The sequence below is a fragment of the Schistocerca gregaria genome, chromosome 5 (assembly GCF_023897955.1).
Source record: "Schistocerca gregaria isolate iqSchGreg1 chromosome 5, iqSchGreg1.2, whole genome shotgun sequence".
Classification (NCBI taxonomy): domain Eukaryota; kingdom Metazoa; phylum Arthropoda; class Insecta; order Orthoptera; family Acrididae; genus Schistocerca; species Schistocerca gregaria.
Window position 1 is genome coordinate 402,054,260 of NC_064924.1, and position 17,955 is coordinate 402,072,214.

Below are 17,955 nucleotides of genomic sequence, written 5' to 3' on the forward strand. Positions count from 1 at the left end.
TTCATCTCCCAGTACCTACTGCAACCTACATCCTTCTGAATCTGCTTAGTGTATTCATCTCTTGGTCTCCCTCTATGATTTTTACCCTCAACACTGCCCTCCAATGCTAAATTGGTGATCCCTTTATGCCTCAGAACATGTCCTACCAACCGATCCCTTCTTCTGGTCAAGTTGTGCCACAAGCTCCTCTTCTCCCCAATCCTATTCAATACCTCCTCATTAGTTATGTGATCTACCCATCTAATCTTCAGCATTCTTCTGTAGCACCACATTTCGAAAGCTTCTATTCTCTTCTTGTCCAAACTATTTATTGTCCATGTTTCACTTCCATACAAGGCTACACTCCATACAAATACTTTCAGAAATGACTTCCTGACACTTAAATCTATACTCGATGTTAACAAATTTCTCTTCTTCAGAAACGCTTTCCTTCCCATTGCCAGTCTACATTTTATATCCTCTCTACTTCGACCATCATCAGCTATTTTTCTCCCCAAATAGCAAAACTCCTTTACTACTTTCAGTGTCTCATTTCCTAATCTAATTCCCTCAGCATCACACGATTTAATTTCACTACATTCCATTACCCTCGTTTTGCTTTTGTTGATGTTCATCTTATATCCTCCTTTCAGGACACTGTCCATTCCATTCAACTGCTCTTCCAAGTCCTTTGCCGTCTCTGACAGAATTACAATGTCATTGCCGAACGTCAAAGTTTTTATTTCTTCTCCATGGACTTTGATACCTACTCCGAAATTTTTTTTTGTTTCCTTTACTGCTTGCTCAATATATAGATTGAATAACATCAGGGAGAGGTTACAACCCTGTCTCACTCCCTTCCCAACCACTGTCTCCCTTTCATGTCCCTCGACTCTTATAACTGCCATCTGGTTTCTGTACAAATTGTAAATAGCCTTTCGCTCCCTGTATTTTACCCCTGCCACCTTTAGAATTTGAAAGATATTATTCCAGTCAACATTGTCAAAAGCTTTCTCTAAGTCTACAAATGCTAGAAACATAGGTTTGCCTTTCCTTAATCTTTCTTCTAAGATAAGTCGTAAGGTCAGTATTGCCTCACGTGTTCCAGTGTTTCTACGGAATCCAAACTGATCTTCCCCAAGGTCGGCTTCTACTAGTTTTTCCATTCATCTGTAAGGAATTAGTGTTAATATTTTGCAGCTACGGCTTATTAAACTGATTGTTCGGTAATTTTCACATCTGTCAACACTTGCTTTCTTTGGGATTGGAATTATTATATTCTTCTTGAAGTCTGAGGGTATTTCGCCTGTTTCATACATCTTGCTCACCAGATGGTAGAGTTTTGTCAGGACTGGCTCTCCCAAGGCCATCAGTAGTTCCAATGGAATGTTGTCTACTCCAGGGGCCTTGTTTCGACTCAGATCTTTCAGTGCTCTGTCAAATTCTTCACGCAATATCATATCTCCCATTTCATCTTCATCTACATCCTCTTCCATTTCCATAATATTGTCCTCAAGTACATCCCCCTAGTATAGACCCTCTATATACTCCTTCCACCTTTCTGCTTTTCCTTCTTTGCTTAGAACTGGGTTTCCATCTGAGCTCTTGATGTTCATACAAGTGGTTCTCTTATCTCCAAAGGTCTCTTTAATTTTCCTGTAGGCAGTATCTATCTCACCCCTAGTGAGATAAGCCTCTATATCCTTACATTTGTCCTCTAGCCATCCCTGCTTAGCCATTTTGCACTTCCTGTCCATCTCAGTTTTGAGACGTTTGTATTCCTTCTTGCCTGCTTTATTTACTGCATTTTTATATTTTCTCCTTTCATCAATTAAATTCAATATTTCTTCTGTTACCCAAGGATTTCTACTAGCCCTCGTCTTTTTACCTACTTGATCATCCTCTGCTGCCTTCACTACTTCATCCCTCAAAGCTACCCATTCTTCTTCTACTGTATTTCTTACCCCCATTCCTGTCAATTGTTCCCTTATGCTCTCCCTGAAACTCTGTACAACCTCTGGTTCTTTCAGTTTATCCAGGTCCCATCTCCTTAAATTCCTACCTTCTTGCAGTTTCTTCAGTTTTAATCTACAGGTCATAACCAATAGTCTGTATGGGCTAAATCGCGTGCCTTTCGGCCTCCTCTAGTAACACGGTGTTGCCTCTCCTGCCAACTACAACAGTTGTTTCGTCCAAATTGATGAACTGATGATAACAAAGGTAGTTCCTTATGCAAGTCACTTCAGAACATTTGACTCGGTTATGTGATCACTGAAGTAATGTCCATAATCTCTCAATGCATGAAGTTTCATTCCGGTTCTTCCCACCCTTCTGGGTGCTTCATGTATTTTATTAGGCAGGGTATTCAGTGCTATTTTTCTCATTTCTAATACTTGGGACTTCGTGTCAAAAAAACACAACGTATATATACACTCCTGGAAATTGAAATAAGTCCACATCTGCCCCTGGGAATGACTTACAATTTAAAACCTGGTTCCTAAATCTCTGTCTTACCATTATATAATCTATCTGGTACCTTTTAGTATCTCCAGGGTTCTTCCATGTATACAACCTTCTTTCATGATTCTTAAACCAAGTGTTAGCTATGATTAAGTTGTGCTCTGTGCAAAATTCTACCAGGCGGCTTCCTCTTTCATTTCTTAGTCCCAGTCCATATTCACCTACTATGTTTCCTTCTCTCCCTTTTCCTACACTCGAATTCCAGTCACCCATGACTATTAAATTTTCGCCTCCCTTCACTATCTGAATAATTTCTTTTATTTCATCATTCATTTCTTCAATTTCTTCGTCATCTGCAGAGCCAGTTGGCATATAAACTTGTACTACTGTAGTAGGTGTGGGCTTCGTATCTATCTTGGCCACAATAATGCGTTCACTTTGCTGTTTGTAGTAGCTTACCCGCATTCCTATTTTTCTATTCATTATACATTGTATAAATAAAAAATCTATTCCCTCAGTGGCAGCAGGAGAACACACATATAAAAGGTTTAAAGCTAGCAAGCTTTCGAAGTCAGTGGCTCTCTCTTCTGGCAGAAGGGTTGAAGCTGAAGGAAGAGGGGTCAACGAAGAAGACCAGTGATGTTTAGGAAAAGGGATTCAGTTTGAGTAAGTCACCCAGAACCCAGTTGGGGAAGACTTACCGGATGGTATGTCTTCTTGATTCCTATTTTTTGTGGTTACGTAGAGCAAAACTTTTTACAAGACTAGATCTTCTAGCTTTTGACAGGAGTGGTGGTTCTGTCGCATCTCTTAAACAACATGTAATTGGATGCAAATATAATTTAGACAATCTCAGGATTCTTGGTAAGTGATTTGATGACCATGCTGAACATGTGAGGGGGTGGGGGTAGTTCCAAAGCAACTAACAGAAGCAGACCTGACTGTCAAACCTCTAACATTAAATCTGTCCAAACACAGGTGTTGTTTTATGCCATATTGTGTAATCAAAAGAGCATTACTATTGACAATTATTGCATGAAATCAATTTATAATTGTTCATATACTATGAATGTGAAGGGTGTAGCAAAATTTATAGGGATGGTAATTTTTTCTGTAAGTTTATATTTATCTTTGTCCAGCAGGCGACTCACTTTTTGACATGAGCAAAAAGGGCAATAAATTTGAATCATGTGTGTCTTAAGAGGCTGCTTTCATAAAATGAAAACTGCCTTTGTGATCGCGCTGGTTCTCGCCATTCCTGACTCCTCAAGAAAATTCACAGTGCAAACAGATGTGTGTCTATTGCGAGTAACCACTGCATTGCTTCAGCAATATCTGTTGGAGGAGGCAGCCACTGATATATGCTTTCCACACTCTATCAGATCTTGACATCAAGTACTCAGTCTATGAGTTGGATCTACTGACGGTGTCATTTGTATCATAAAATTTAGAACATATTCATGTGAGCTCCATTTTGTTTCAAATCTACTGCATTCTAAAATTCTGTGGTCTAAGAATTCTGCTACTCCAAGTGAAGTAATAAGAATGCCATCAGGGGTTTTTATTAAAAAGTGAGAATGAAGAAGACTATTGTAAATTTGTATCACACTGTTTTAAAAATCTGTTGGCCTTACTAACTGTACAGGGAACTTTTCTTTTTGCCTTGTGTCATGTTTATGGATGTTGAAGTTTGTTGTGTTTATGCATACTACATACAGAACAACATGTATACAAAGGGACAAGGGAGCCCATGTATATTTTTATTGAGCTAACATAGCAATATTTTCACACATCTATTTTCATTAATAAACCATGTCATGCAAGCACCATATTTAGCTGACAACTGCTATTGGATAGTGCTACCATCACAAACTGTGATGAGGAACACATTCTGTGTAGCATACCACCTCATTTCTTACTGTGCAGCAAACCATTACGGAAACCATGTTTGGCATGCTTCATAATGATTAACACATCCATTGTGGGACGGCTTTAGTAAAAGTAGCAACTTTTAAACAGGATCAAGTATGAAAAACTTACAATGTGAGGCACAAGTGCTACCTTAATACCCAGATACAAAAATTGCTTGGCTTGCTTAATTTTCTACTTTCAAAACTTAAATATTTTTTGTAACATAATGATGCAAACAATTTCCCTTTGTGACATTCAAAACAAGCTGATGACTGGGACTGAGTTCGAGGGCTGTTGTTCTGATGCTGTTTGGAAGCATTTTTATAACTGTGAAGTACCTCTTCATCAAATTCCATGTGAAAAAATGGCTGTTTTTCTCAAGCGATGACCCACAGCCCAATAGGTGCTGACTACTGGTAGCTTTCTATTAGGCAATTTTGGCATGGTACTGGACACAGCAACAAATACAGTGAATTACTTTTGAATACATTGTGGGAGTATACAGTGATCAATATTTATTACAAATATTTACTATCAAACACAGTCTTGATCACAAATTATTTATTCCAGTGACCGGTTTTGACCAAAACTGGCGTCATCTTCAGACCAATGAGTAAGAACCTCCTTCTGCTGGTAAATCACTATTAGTTGGGTCAAAACTGGCCACTGGAATAAATAATATGTGATCAAGACTGTGTTTGATAGTAAATATTTGAAATACAGTGAAGCACAACAACCACAGCATAACACGACAGCAGCTTATTTGTTCAAAACTGCACTGCCAGAGACAGCCAAACATATTTGCTCATCAGATAAATTTTAGTTTGATCATCACTGACTGGCTGTTGTTTTATGACTGTAGCTCCACAATGGGGCATTTCGAACCTACTGTTATGTTCTCGATTTGACATGTCTTGCCTTACTCTAATGTTATTATTGAGTTATTTTTCAACAACTTGTGTACTGAGATGGAATAGAAGGATGATGATAAAATAATGCCCTACAGACATCAATGTTAACACACATGGAACCACAGATCAGCTGGAAAACAATTAAGGAAAAAAACAGCCAATGATTTGTTTGGCAGGAGCTGTACAGAATTTAACAGAAAAGATTTATGGAAAAGATGGGAAATCTAAAACAAAATGGCTAGACAAGGATTTGAAACTCAAAGTCACAAAAAAGAGCCTTGTCAAGCCACACTATCAATACCGACTATGTGTCTTAATTGCCCTTTATGGTACAGACTCTTAACACGTGTCTATGTTACGCATCTTTTCTCATGTACAAGCACAGATGCAAAAAAATAAATGTACAGGGGTCACTCATAAACTAACCACCAGCTGGATATTAAAAATAAACAAATGCTTGTAGCTTCATGGTGCATGTGTGGTTGGAAAAAGGGACTTTGAAGTTCACACTGCGTCAGTCAACTCCCTGTTTTGACTGTCAGTGTGTTGGCAGTCATGGACAGAAATGGATAGTGTTATTGTGTCTGCAACCAGTTGCCAGATACGTTCTACCATTCACTTCCAGCAAGTGGAAGGCATCAGTGCCACCAAGATTCATTGTTGATTGTATCGTGAGTAGGGGACAGGCTTATGAGTGATGGAGAGGTGAGGGAGAGGTGTAGAAAATTCAAAGCCGGACGCACATATGTGCATTATTAAAGTGTCAAGGAAGACATTCAAGTGTGATGAACTAGTGCAACATGTTGACAAAATTGTGCATGTTAGATGTTTGTTTACAATTTCCAAAATTTCTGAGGGTATGCCTCACATTTCTTGGACAACTTTTCCAACACTGTCACAAAGAGGTTGGGTTACAGTAAGTTTTGTTTAACAGTGGGTACCAAATGCCCACTTGATGTTAACAAAATTGAAAAGAAATGGACTCATTGCTGACATTCCTCCAGTGCAACCATGAAGAGAGGGAGGAATTTCTGAACAGAATTGTAACTGAGGATGAGGACAACAGAGACTGTGCATCCATTTGCCCAGTAAGCCCAAAAAATTTAAGTAGACTCTGTCAAATCACAAAATGATGATTACAGATTTTTTAGGATCGCAAAGGAATTTTGACAACATATTTCAGAGAGTAATGTGTGAGAATACAACGACATTACACTTTCATTCCAAGACTCTTACAAAACTTCAAAGGTAAATAAAAAAAATTGCCTGATTACGGCACAAATCATTCTCTTTCCAACAATGTGCGACACAATACTGCAAATCAAATGAAGAAACACAAATCCTTTTTGCCTTGGAGATTTTTCAACTTTGTCCCTGTAATGCAGACTTGGCACCGAGTGGTGTTCATCTTTTCTCCAAGGCTAAGGTCTGGCTGGCTACTCAGCACTTCACGTTTAATGGTGACACCAAGAATGCTGTCAACAGCTAGCTGAAGCATCAGGCACCATCATTCTTTGTTGAAAGGATTAAGAACCTAGTGCAATGTACAAAAACAGTTTGAATTTGGGTGGCAACTATGTGGAGCAGCAATGTTAACATGTAAGCAAAGATTTATATAAAAATAGAACAAATAGGCACTGCAGCATCTATACACGCCTCAGTGTTCTCATAACACACAACAAAAGATGGCGCCGATAGGTCAGTGTAATAGTGCAGCTCTCTCAAAAAAGCAATCGTTTAGCAGTGCAATGTGCAAGGAATGTAAAAAACGTGTTGTAAAAGGAATTCTGTGCGTAAAGTGTCGCTTCTGGCTACATGAAAAGTGTGCAAAATTGAACTTAAAATTCATAAATGATGACTTCTTGTGGTGCTGCCAGGATTGTTTACGGACCTGTTTAAGTGAAGAAAAGGCTGATCTCCAAAGTGAAATGTCTGCAAAAGAAACTGTTATTCAAGTGCTGCGGAAAGAAATTGAATCCCTCAAGGACAACTTGTTAGCGTTACAAAACGAAAACAGCGAACTTCTGCGCCAAAAAGTCTGTGACTGCGGGGACTACATCGCCAGAAACGATGAAAATCGGCGGATGCGGAGTGATACAAGTTGTGTTTCAATAAACGGAAATAAGGCACCCTGTGAAACAATAAAAGGGCAACCAGAAGTATTGACGCTTAGAAAGGAATATGTGGATCTTATTCGTGAAGAAAACTGCGATCCGAACAAATCCCGAAAAATGATCGATGCAAACAATGAAGCACGCCATTTGCGGAGGGATACAAATACGAGTTCCCTGCAAGACAAGCGCTTCACGTCACGTAAATTAAAGCAAAGTGCAGACTCAGTAGGCATAAATACTACGTACAAATGGACAAGTGAAAAGTTCGAGAACAAAAGATGTCATAATAATAAAAATGTAGCTGAAAAGGAATTTCTCATAATTGACGATTCCATATTGAAGAATGTCATAGTGCCAGCCTGTGAAGTTGAAGTGCGCCCAGGAATTAGGTCCCATCAGCTCAGTAACTATTTTAAAAACATTACAAATTCAAGAGAAAACATCGAAAAAGAAGCGAACAAAAATTACAAAGCCGTTTTCATCCATGTTGGGACAAACTCCCTCCGAGGATACAGCGAAGAGGAAATCATTAACGAATCAAGAAATATAATCCGATCAGCCAGAAAAATTTACCCCGCTACCAGGATAGTGGTCAGCGGAATCGTAAACAGGAGGTCGGTGAGTGACAGTTATATCAATCGAATCAACTGCAGAATAAATGAGTGCTGTGACAGACTAGGTGCTATATTTATAGACTCAAATAAGTTTTTGGGCAAGGAATGCCTAGCCAAGGATGGACTGCATCTAAATAGACTAGGATCGATGACCCTAAGCAAAATGTTTATGGATGTTTGCAAAATCATTAAAACTAAGGGAAACTAATATTTACTGGAGGGGATGTAAAAGAAAAATGCGTGTTAGCTGAAAAGAAAACTGCTGAAGTATGTCTTCGAAAATGTATGCTTAATACCATTAAAACAAGCGAAAATCCTTATTTGATGCACTGGAATATAAATGGCTTAAATTCTAAATCTTCCAGTAGCCTAGGCTACAAACTCGACGAGTTACAAATACTTCTCTCAGAATGTAAAAACATAAAAATTATTTGTTTAAATGAGCATTGGCTTAGCTCTAATACAATAAATATTTTAAATAAAATTGAAAATTTCAATGTTGCAAGCAGCTATTGCAGGGAGAAAAAATCTCACGGAGGTTGCTGCATACTCCTGGACTCTTCTATAAGCTATGAAGCGAAAACAGATTTTAATTTTTTAAATGAAGATTGTATATTCGAAAGTTGTTGCATAGAACTTAAAGACCTTAATATGTTAATTATTTCAATTTATAGGATTCCAGACAGGGCTTTAGTGACACCATTCCTCTCTAAATTCCAGTGCTTGCTAAACAAACTAAAGAAAGAAAAGACGAAAAAAATTGTAATAGCAGCAGATTTTAATATAAACATTGCAAATGACAATAAAGAATCAACAAAATTTATTGATTCAATTAAAAAGTCTGGTTTTAAACTAAATTTTTCGGAGTCCACCAGAGAAAATATTCACTCAGCAACATGCATCGACAACATTGTAACAAATTATAACTTTGATAATGTAAATAAATTCTGTCTAGACTTAGGTCTTTCTGATCACTCTGCCTTGTTTGTGTCACTACCAAAAACTGACAAACATAATATAAAGAAGACTTGTATCAAAAGGAGTTTCAATAAAACAAATATTGAAATATTCTATGAAAAACTAAGTAAAGTTAAGTGGTGTTTCAGGGATGGTGATTCAACAAATGAAAACTTTAGTACATTCTTAAACAGTTTTATTGAAGTATTTAATGAAACTTTCCCGCCAAGATCATATTGCAACAAAACATCAAGTAAGATAAAATGGATCACACCAGGAATAAAAATATCGAGTGAGAGGAAAAGGAAGCTACACAATCAACTGAAGTACAACAAAGATCCTGATTTTGTAAAATATGTTAGAAACTATAAAACTATTTTCAAAAAAGTTGTGAAAGCTTCAAAACAAATGGCAAATAACAAATTCATTCTAGGGCAGAAAAATAAAACAAGGGCAGTATGGTCTGTAGTTAAGTCTGAATTAGGTGTCCAAAACCATAAACAAGATATCTCAGAAATCAAACTTAAGGAAAAATTGGTTGTAAATCCAGCTCAAATATCTGAGTGCTTCAATGAATACTTTATAAATGTAGCACAATCTGATTTAGACATAGCAAATTATGAACAGAAAGTAAATAGTTTTGGGTTAAAAGACAATACCACTGAATGTCTTAAAAAATTCAACACAGTCTCAGCAAAACTTGTTGAAAATATCATACTTTCCTTGAAAGACAAAAACTCGGCTGGCTGGGATGGGATACCCACCAAAATAATTTAAAAAGTTTACAACGTAATAGCTCATCCTCTCTCTCTCATAATAAACAAATCCTTTGAAGACGGTTACTTCCCTGATCTCTTGAAATATGCGGAAGTAAAACCATTGTATAAAAAAGGTTCAAAAGATGATATGGGAAATTATCGCCCCATCTCTATACTTCCTGTCATATCAAAAATATTTGAAAAAATTGCTGCTTTACAGATACAAAGCTTCATCACACAGAATGATATCATTTCACCAAACCAATTTGGCTTCCAACAAGGCAAAAACACAGTAGATGCAATAAATGAGTTTATTGGAAAAATTACTTCATCACTAGATAGGAAAGCTAAGGTCGCAGGAATATTTTGTGATCTTACAAAAGCATTCGACTCTGTAAACCATGCCCTCATGCTTTTCAAACTCAACAGGTATGGAATAAGGGATATTGCTTTGAAATGGTTTGAATCATACCTCTCGGAGAGGAAGCAAAGGGTAATAATCACATCAAATGGAGCAGATTACTTCTCAGAGTGGAAAACTGTCACACAAGGTGTTCCTCAAGGCTCAATTCTTGGACCCATTTTATTTTTGTTCTATGTAAGTGACTTGCCTCTCAATATAAATACTCATTTAACTTTGTTTGCAGATGATACTTCTGCCCAAATTGAAAATGAAAATTCTGAAACTGTACCACATTGTGTCATGAATACGTTAAGAAACCTGGAAACATGGTTCAGTCTAAATAGCTTAAGGCTAAACATTTCAAAAACCCACATGATGAGTTTTAAATCCAAAAAGTCAAAAACTGAAGAAATCTGTATCACTCACAACAATCAAAAAATGAAAGAACTTGACTCAGTCAGGTTCCTGGGAATAAACTTAGACAAAACTTTGAGCTGGAATTCTCATATAGAATATCTAGCAAATAAATTAAACAGCCTTGCTTTTGCAATGGAAATTTTAGCCTGTGCCACTGATATGGCCACCAGGAAAATAGCGTATTATAGCTACTTCGAATCAGTTATTCGATATGGCATAATTTTTTGGGGAAACTCTGGAAACGTTACACGGATCTTAAAATTGCAAAAAAGAATCGTTCGCAACATGTGCTCTGCACAGCCGAGGGCATCATGTAGACCATTATTTAGAGATCTAAAAATATTAACTGTTCCCTCTCTATACATCCTTGAGGTGATTCTTTTCCTACGCAGGAGAGCTGATCTATTAAAAAAAAAATCATTTTGAACACTCGTATGACACGTGACATAAAGAAAACTTTATGCTCACCTCTCATCGCTTAAAACTGCGTGCTCAGACTCCTCAGTATATAGCCATGAAAATTCACAACTCTATAAAAGGGTGTGGCATGATGAGTATGAAGGTAAATATTTTAAAAAGCAAGTTACATGATTTTCTAATTAAACAATGCTACTACTCTGTGGAAGATTTCATGAAGGATGAAGTGATACTTTGAGCTGGATCCCTAAAATGGAATAAAAATTTCTGATAGTTATAGTAGATGTAAATGCTATAAGTTTGACAAATTTTAAGTAAGTAAATTCTTCACAAAGTATTACTGTAAGTATGACAAAATTGTAAATAAGCTAATTGTAACCTTGACGTGTCTCCTGTACATCAGACATATGTTCTGAAATATTGTACGTTATGAGATAAATAAAACACATTTAACATTTAACATCAGTCACAATAAAAGTTTGGTATTCTACTCAGAATCTTAGACAAGAATCTGGACAAGATAACATGCACATACCAATTTATGCAGGGATTAGGCTGGTAGTATCACTTAGTTACCTTGAAACCAATATTCATTTGAAGTATTAATTGGTATTTCACAATAAAGTATTTTGTGTAATTATTTCTGAACTGCAAAACATATATGCGTGGGTCTTAAGGATGATGACTGTTAGCACTCTGTTAAATTCTCAAGTAATCAAATGAGTTCATGGAGTATTTTTGGATGCAGAATTATAAAAGATAATTTAGAATCAAATGCTAAACTGGGTTTCAAATCCAGGTCTGTGCCTTCCATAGGCAGTGCATTACCAATTACTAACTTCAACGACATTTCTTTTGTGCTGTTTCGTACAAAATTCCTATGGTATTGTTTGCTTGGTATACTTTTAGAAACCACTTCCCTGTAATGTTTGGTTCTCCTTCTCCGGTTTTCATTGTACCTCATTCACATCTTTATTTTTATCACTGTAGGACATTAGTGTATGGTACTTTAGGATAGTGTGGAATATCTGAGGGTCCAACGAGTTTAGTCGTCGTATTAGTGCTTCTACTGTTGCGCATCCACAGTGACTTTGTAAGACCCACACAAATATGATTTTGCAGATGGCTGATTTATTTCATAAATTCATAGAGCACAGAGTTGTTGTGTAAATGAACATCATGACTATTCTGTGGGCATTGCATAAGGTGATAAATTTACTATAAATAGAGTCTGCTGTGTACTTTAGTGTTTCTAAAATATATCTTAACTTTGCACTTCCACAGGCAATTTATACAGTCACGAACTTGTACTGGTCTATGAACTCATAATCCAAGTCAACAGCTTTCTTAGCTCCATCCATGGACAGGACTTTGATGTCCAGCAAACATTGTAACACCTTGAATGCTCTACAATATCAAACAGGTGACATTCACATCTTTTACTGTTATGTATGTAACAGACGTACGATATAAGTTATTGTACCATGACAGAGAAACAGTGTGCATCTTTTTAAGTTCTATTTCAATAAATTTTGGAGTTTTAGGTTGGCACCTGTTTATTGATATAAAAGTACTTCAATAAATAATTAAAAGCATGCATTTAGATACTCTACACAACTCATGATCTTGTAAATTAGCAGTGTTTAAAACTTCTATGTGACATAATGTCAACAGACACGTAGTAGTGCTTCTTACATCTCCCATAACTCTTCCATAAACCTCTCTGCATTGAGTGGCAGTCTTCACTGTCTCCTCCTCTGACCAAGTGCTTCTACGGTTACAGAGCACTCTGTCAGCTTTATATGGTTCCCTGTTTAAGGGGTAATCATTCATTTTGCACCAAGCCATTGAACCACATGGAATTATTACAATCTTGAATGTAACATCATTTAATTTTGTGTTTGGATGCTCTTCAAGAAGTCATTTTTCTGTTTTGATACTAGTGATCAGCCAACTATTCCCTGCTGGACATCTTTAAGCAACATTACACCAAAATGAAACAACATGACACTTACTCACAATGTTTTAAAGCTTCTGGACAGCCAGACATATTAATAAATATTTCTGAAACTGTTTGTTTTTTGGCACCTCCCTGAACCTGTTATTTTTTTTCATTTTGTCATCGTTTTGTTACTAGTATGGTAGATATATGCTACACAAAATCTACGTAACAACTCTGTAGTAACTAATTTTCAAAGGTTCACAGAAGAGCAGTTACAATGCAACTGGCACACTACAATTACCTACATAAAGGCTACATTAGATGAATAAAAATAAACTGTATTAAGAAACAATACAGAAATAAAGAAAAGGAGGCTGTTATTAAATAGTTTTACCTTTAAACTGAGTTCGTAAGGCATCCACATCAGATAATGATAAATGGCTATCATTCAACTTCTTCAGTTTCATGTCAGTGTCATCTTCAAGTGTTTTGCAACTCCTTATTTTATCATATAGAACGTTCGGCTAAAAAAAAATCATAGTTTCAAATTAAATATCACTAATGCAATATCTTAATACCTTAACATAAACTCCCCCGACTTATCTCATTTTTATTATTTTGACAGAGACTTAAAAGTCACAAGTATACTTGGGCAACTTAAGAACAGATCTACAAAAAAAATAAATCGCGTCTGTATCTGTTTCAGCACTGATAGATAAGTATTCAATCACTAGAGAGCATCTGGCCCTATATTTGTAGCCTATCTGTCATGCTCTGGCTGAGGTGATTGCCATTAGATACTGTCTTTACTATGTGCAGCTTTGAATACTGAACAACAAAACGTGCACTTTCTCTCTCTCACCCATATTGTTGTTTAGGCAATACTTTCAAAAAACAATGGCAACAATAATGTGATGTTACTTCACTAGAGACAGAAAGTGACGACAGATCATCAGTTGAGTGAAAAGTGCCACAGTGGTCAAGATAAATACATCCACTGTGCTCCAGCCAGCTTCTCCAACCATTATGTTCACAAGGAACTTCACAGACACACAGAAACTAATAAATGACTTGAAGTTTCATGATATTTTTGTCAAAGTCCAGTGCACGAGTATACTTGACATTTCATTATCAGCAACCTAAAAAATTTTGTGTGTGTAATCATTAGAAATCTGAACATTATGTAAGAAGACCAGTTGCTGTTGACTGAAGCAATACGACTGCAAGCTGCAGTTAATCTTGAGTTTGTGGTGGTGGCAGACATCATTTGATTGACTCCAAGAATACCAGAGATTTTTTTGTCCAAAAAGAATGACTCCAGGAATACCAGAGAATTGGAGCCAATGAAATGATGTCTGCGACGACCACAAACTCAAGATTAACTGTATCTTGCATTCTTATTGCTTTGGTCAACAGCAACTAGTCTTCTTACACAATGTTCAGATTTCTAATGCTTGTGAAATATGATTGAAACACTTATGGAAAAATCCAAACACTTTTATTAAAATGTACATTATAATCTTTTGCATAACATGACATTTTATGTAAGACTTTAAGAGTTTATCTACCTGGATGATATTGTGGTCTCAAGTTCCTAAACTGATGAACACCTGCAGAACCTTCAGGCTTTGTTCATCGTGCTGCAGAAGACCAGGTTGAAATATAACTTGGACAAATCACAGTTTTTTCAACTGTCTCTTGTCTATCTCAGTTTCAAAGTCATGGGTAGTGCCACCACTAGGTTATGCCTGCATGTCGATGCCATTATGCCTTTGCCGTGTCCTATAAATGTCAAAGAGCTCACAGCCTCTCTCAAAATGATTGTGTAATACCATAAATTTCTTCCTAATGCAGTCACAGTGGCTCAAGCTCTTCATACTTTCTTAGATAAAGGCGTTCCTTTTCACTGATTGGCCGCCTGTGAGTATCCTTTTACCCTGTTGAAGTAAAAATTACACTTGACACCTTGGTTGGTTACCTTCTAATCAGGCCAACGGATGCCTGACAGTATGGCATTGGAGCCATTCTCATGCATAATGTGCAGATGGTTCCAAATGCCCTACTGCGTACACTTCCAAAAACCTGAGTCAGTTGCACCTGCACTACTCCCAAAAAGAAGAAGAAGCTCTTGCTATTCCGTATGCAGCCAAGAAACATCATGTTCTTCTCTATGGTTCTAAATTTCATTTGATTACTAATCACAAACGTCTCGTTTCTCTCTTCCATCTGGCAGCATCACTATTTATTCATTACACTATAATTATTAGGTTCATTTCTGCCTCATGGCGCAACACACTAATGCAGACGCTCTTTTTCGATGCTGATTGGCTCCAATCCAGCATTTCATCAGAATGAACCGTAGGGTTCCCATTTTGACATCAAAGCTCAAAACACAGGACAGTTATTTCCAATTACCAGTTTTCGGATTTCAGCGGCTGTCATGGCCGATCCTGTCTTACATCAGGTTGATCAATTTGTCCACCATCGCTGACCAGATAAACCACTGAGCCTGGAGTTAGATCCCTTGTGTAATTATTATGCGCTCCACCACTGACTCTGTTCTTGATGTTGTGTTACTGTTGGCTACGCCCAGGGTTGTGATCCCGCTGGTGTTGCAGTGGGACGTTGTGCACCTTCTCCACCTGGACATTGGGGTGTTTCTCATTTAAAAAATTGTAGATCTGCTGCCCCATTTTAACCAGGTATTGACAATGAGAGCATTGTTTTCATAATGTCCCCCCCCCCCCCCGCCCCCTCCCAAATAGTGGCATCCAGTACGTTACTGCCCCTCCATTTCATCCTCAGTCCAATGGCAAGGCAGAGTTACTGGTACGAATATTCAAAACTCAAATACATATCAAGCAATCTTCTCCTGAGGAAGCTCTCCATAAGTTCTTGAGCACATATAGGTTCACTTCTGTTGATGACCGTAGCTCGGCAGAGCTGCTTCACAGCCACCAACCCCATACACCGCTTCATCTGCTCTGGCCGACGCTCAGCCACCCACTGACACCCGGCCACCCACCAGTGTCCATGTCGTTGCGATTCCATCCGGGCTTCACCATCTGGATCTGCGGTTTTGTCCGGACCCCTTAGTGGACACAAGCGGTAATCCATCACTGCCAGGCCCATCACCTCTCTGTCATGCGCACCTCCACTTACTTGCTATCTTGACACTATGATCAGCTCTGCCCATGATCAACTTTGCGCTGGAGACTCCACAAGCCCGTGCCCGCCCTCACCATCCACGCCAGCCCCCATAGCGTGGTCCACACACTGTCCAGCTCCTGTACCATCTTTGTTGTGGGTGCAGACTCCACTGGGCAGTGTACTTGGCACTGGGCCGCCTCTACCTCCACAGTCCCTGCCGTCATCGTCATCTTTGTTGCCGCCTTCTCTGCAACCTCTGTCGCCGAGTGCCTAGCTGTATGCGGACACGGATACAACACCTTCACCACCGGAGCTCCCTTACATTCTCATAGAGGGTGGGTGATATTTCTGTTCATGCCCAAAGCCATTTCAAACTGTGTTTTCCTATGATGGCATGACATCTGCTCCAACAATCATCTCCTTCTGATAAGGACATGGACCTCTTCACAGTGAACATTTTCCCCAAGGGTGAAGGAGTGCTATAACACTACACAGCGAGCATGCATAACCAAACAGTGCATGCTGCCTCGACCAGCCTAAAGAGGCTACCACATATTGGCACAGATGGCATAGCATGCACTACACCATGTGCCAAACAGTCGTTTGTAAGCCAGAGGGCCAAAGCCCTCAGCCAGACAATTGTTTATCTGACAATTGTCCAAGTTAGACTGTGTATAATGTAGTGCTCAGTTAATTGTATTTACAGAAAGCACTATTTCATTCAGTATCTTAGTATACTCCTGCATGTGGAAACAGAATAAAAGTTGGTTGGTCAGAATTCTCATATTGTGTCTGTGCAATGTTGCAATACAAAGGGGGAAGGCATATGTTCTGAGCCAAATGAAAAGCCTGGAAACTCAAGAAATTGGTTGGTGGTTGGTTTGTTTGATTTTTAAGGTGACCAAACTACGGGGTCATTGGTCCCTTGTTGCACTGAACCAAGTCCATGGGATAAAACAGAAAACAAACAGTACACACCACAGGAGTTCTAGATGGGGGGAAATAATCAATGATAATCTATTTAATGGTATTAATGGTATAAATAATAATTAAGTGATGTATATTGCTTGATACTCTATGATGAACAATGAGCACAAAGGTTGATAATCCTACAGATTAGCACTGGTTGCACTACAAACTTTTATTCTTCATTATAACACAGTCAAGGATAATTAATCTGTCAATATGGTTAGTGATTATTACTTTTTTTTCCAATCCACATGTTATCAAGTGAATTCTAGCAAATCACAGCAGACCTCACATGTTGTAGTAGCTCGAATATCTTCTCTACTTGATAGCTTAAATATCAAGCATAACAATATTATATGTTATTGTAGGTACATACGACAACTTAATTTTCACAAGCAAGTGGGATTTACTATTTACACCAATCCACAAACAGAAGCCTCTGCAAGAGCATTATCTGGTCATAATCAACTCCAAAATGAGCATTCCATCAATTCATATGCAGTATCTTTTCTGAGGGTAACAAATGAAATTTATGATATTACAACATAGTGAACTCTGCTAAGCTGAAAATGTTGCTGCAAATTGTGTTACCTGAAAGTCAACTGGATCAGGCTGAGGCTCTTGTGTTGTTGTCTTCTTGGTTGAAGTACTTATGAGCCCACGTAGATCAGCTATGAAAGCTTCATCATAAATACCTCTATCGTCCCATACTTGAAATATCCTCAATATTTTGGACTTCACCTTTTCTTCTCTGTAACATCAGGGAAATTTCTCATTCATGATTTCTAGATCAGTATTGTTCATGTTTATGTTCTATTTAGTGCTGTTCTAACTGGACATATCATATGTGCTACTTCATTCCACCCCACATTAACAGTTCCTTCAATAACATCTGTTTTATTGCCATGTAATAATGACCAACAGCCGTAACTGCCAGTGACAGTAATGAAGAA

The 17,955-nt window shown here is 37.9% G+C and overlaps 1 protein-coding gene across 3 annotated transcripts in view; it reads right to left on the reverse strand.

The window, feature by feature from the left end:
• Positions 1-17,955, reverse strand: part of LOC126273013 (uncharacterized) — a 163,947-nt gene that overhangs the window by 81,671 nt on the left and 64,321 nt on the right. For all 3 annotated transcript variants that reach the window (XM_049976381.1, XM_049976383.1, XM_049976382.1), the window contains exons 3-4: positions 17,594-17,753; positions 13,278-13,407 (exon numbers count right to left, since the gene is read on the reverse strand). In XM_049976381.1, the coding sequence (XP_049832338.1) occupies positions 13,278-13,407; positions 17,594-17,753 (290 nt within the window). The remainder of the gene's footprint in view (positions 1-13,277; positions 13,408-17,593; positions 17,754-17,955) is intronic.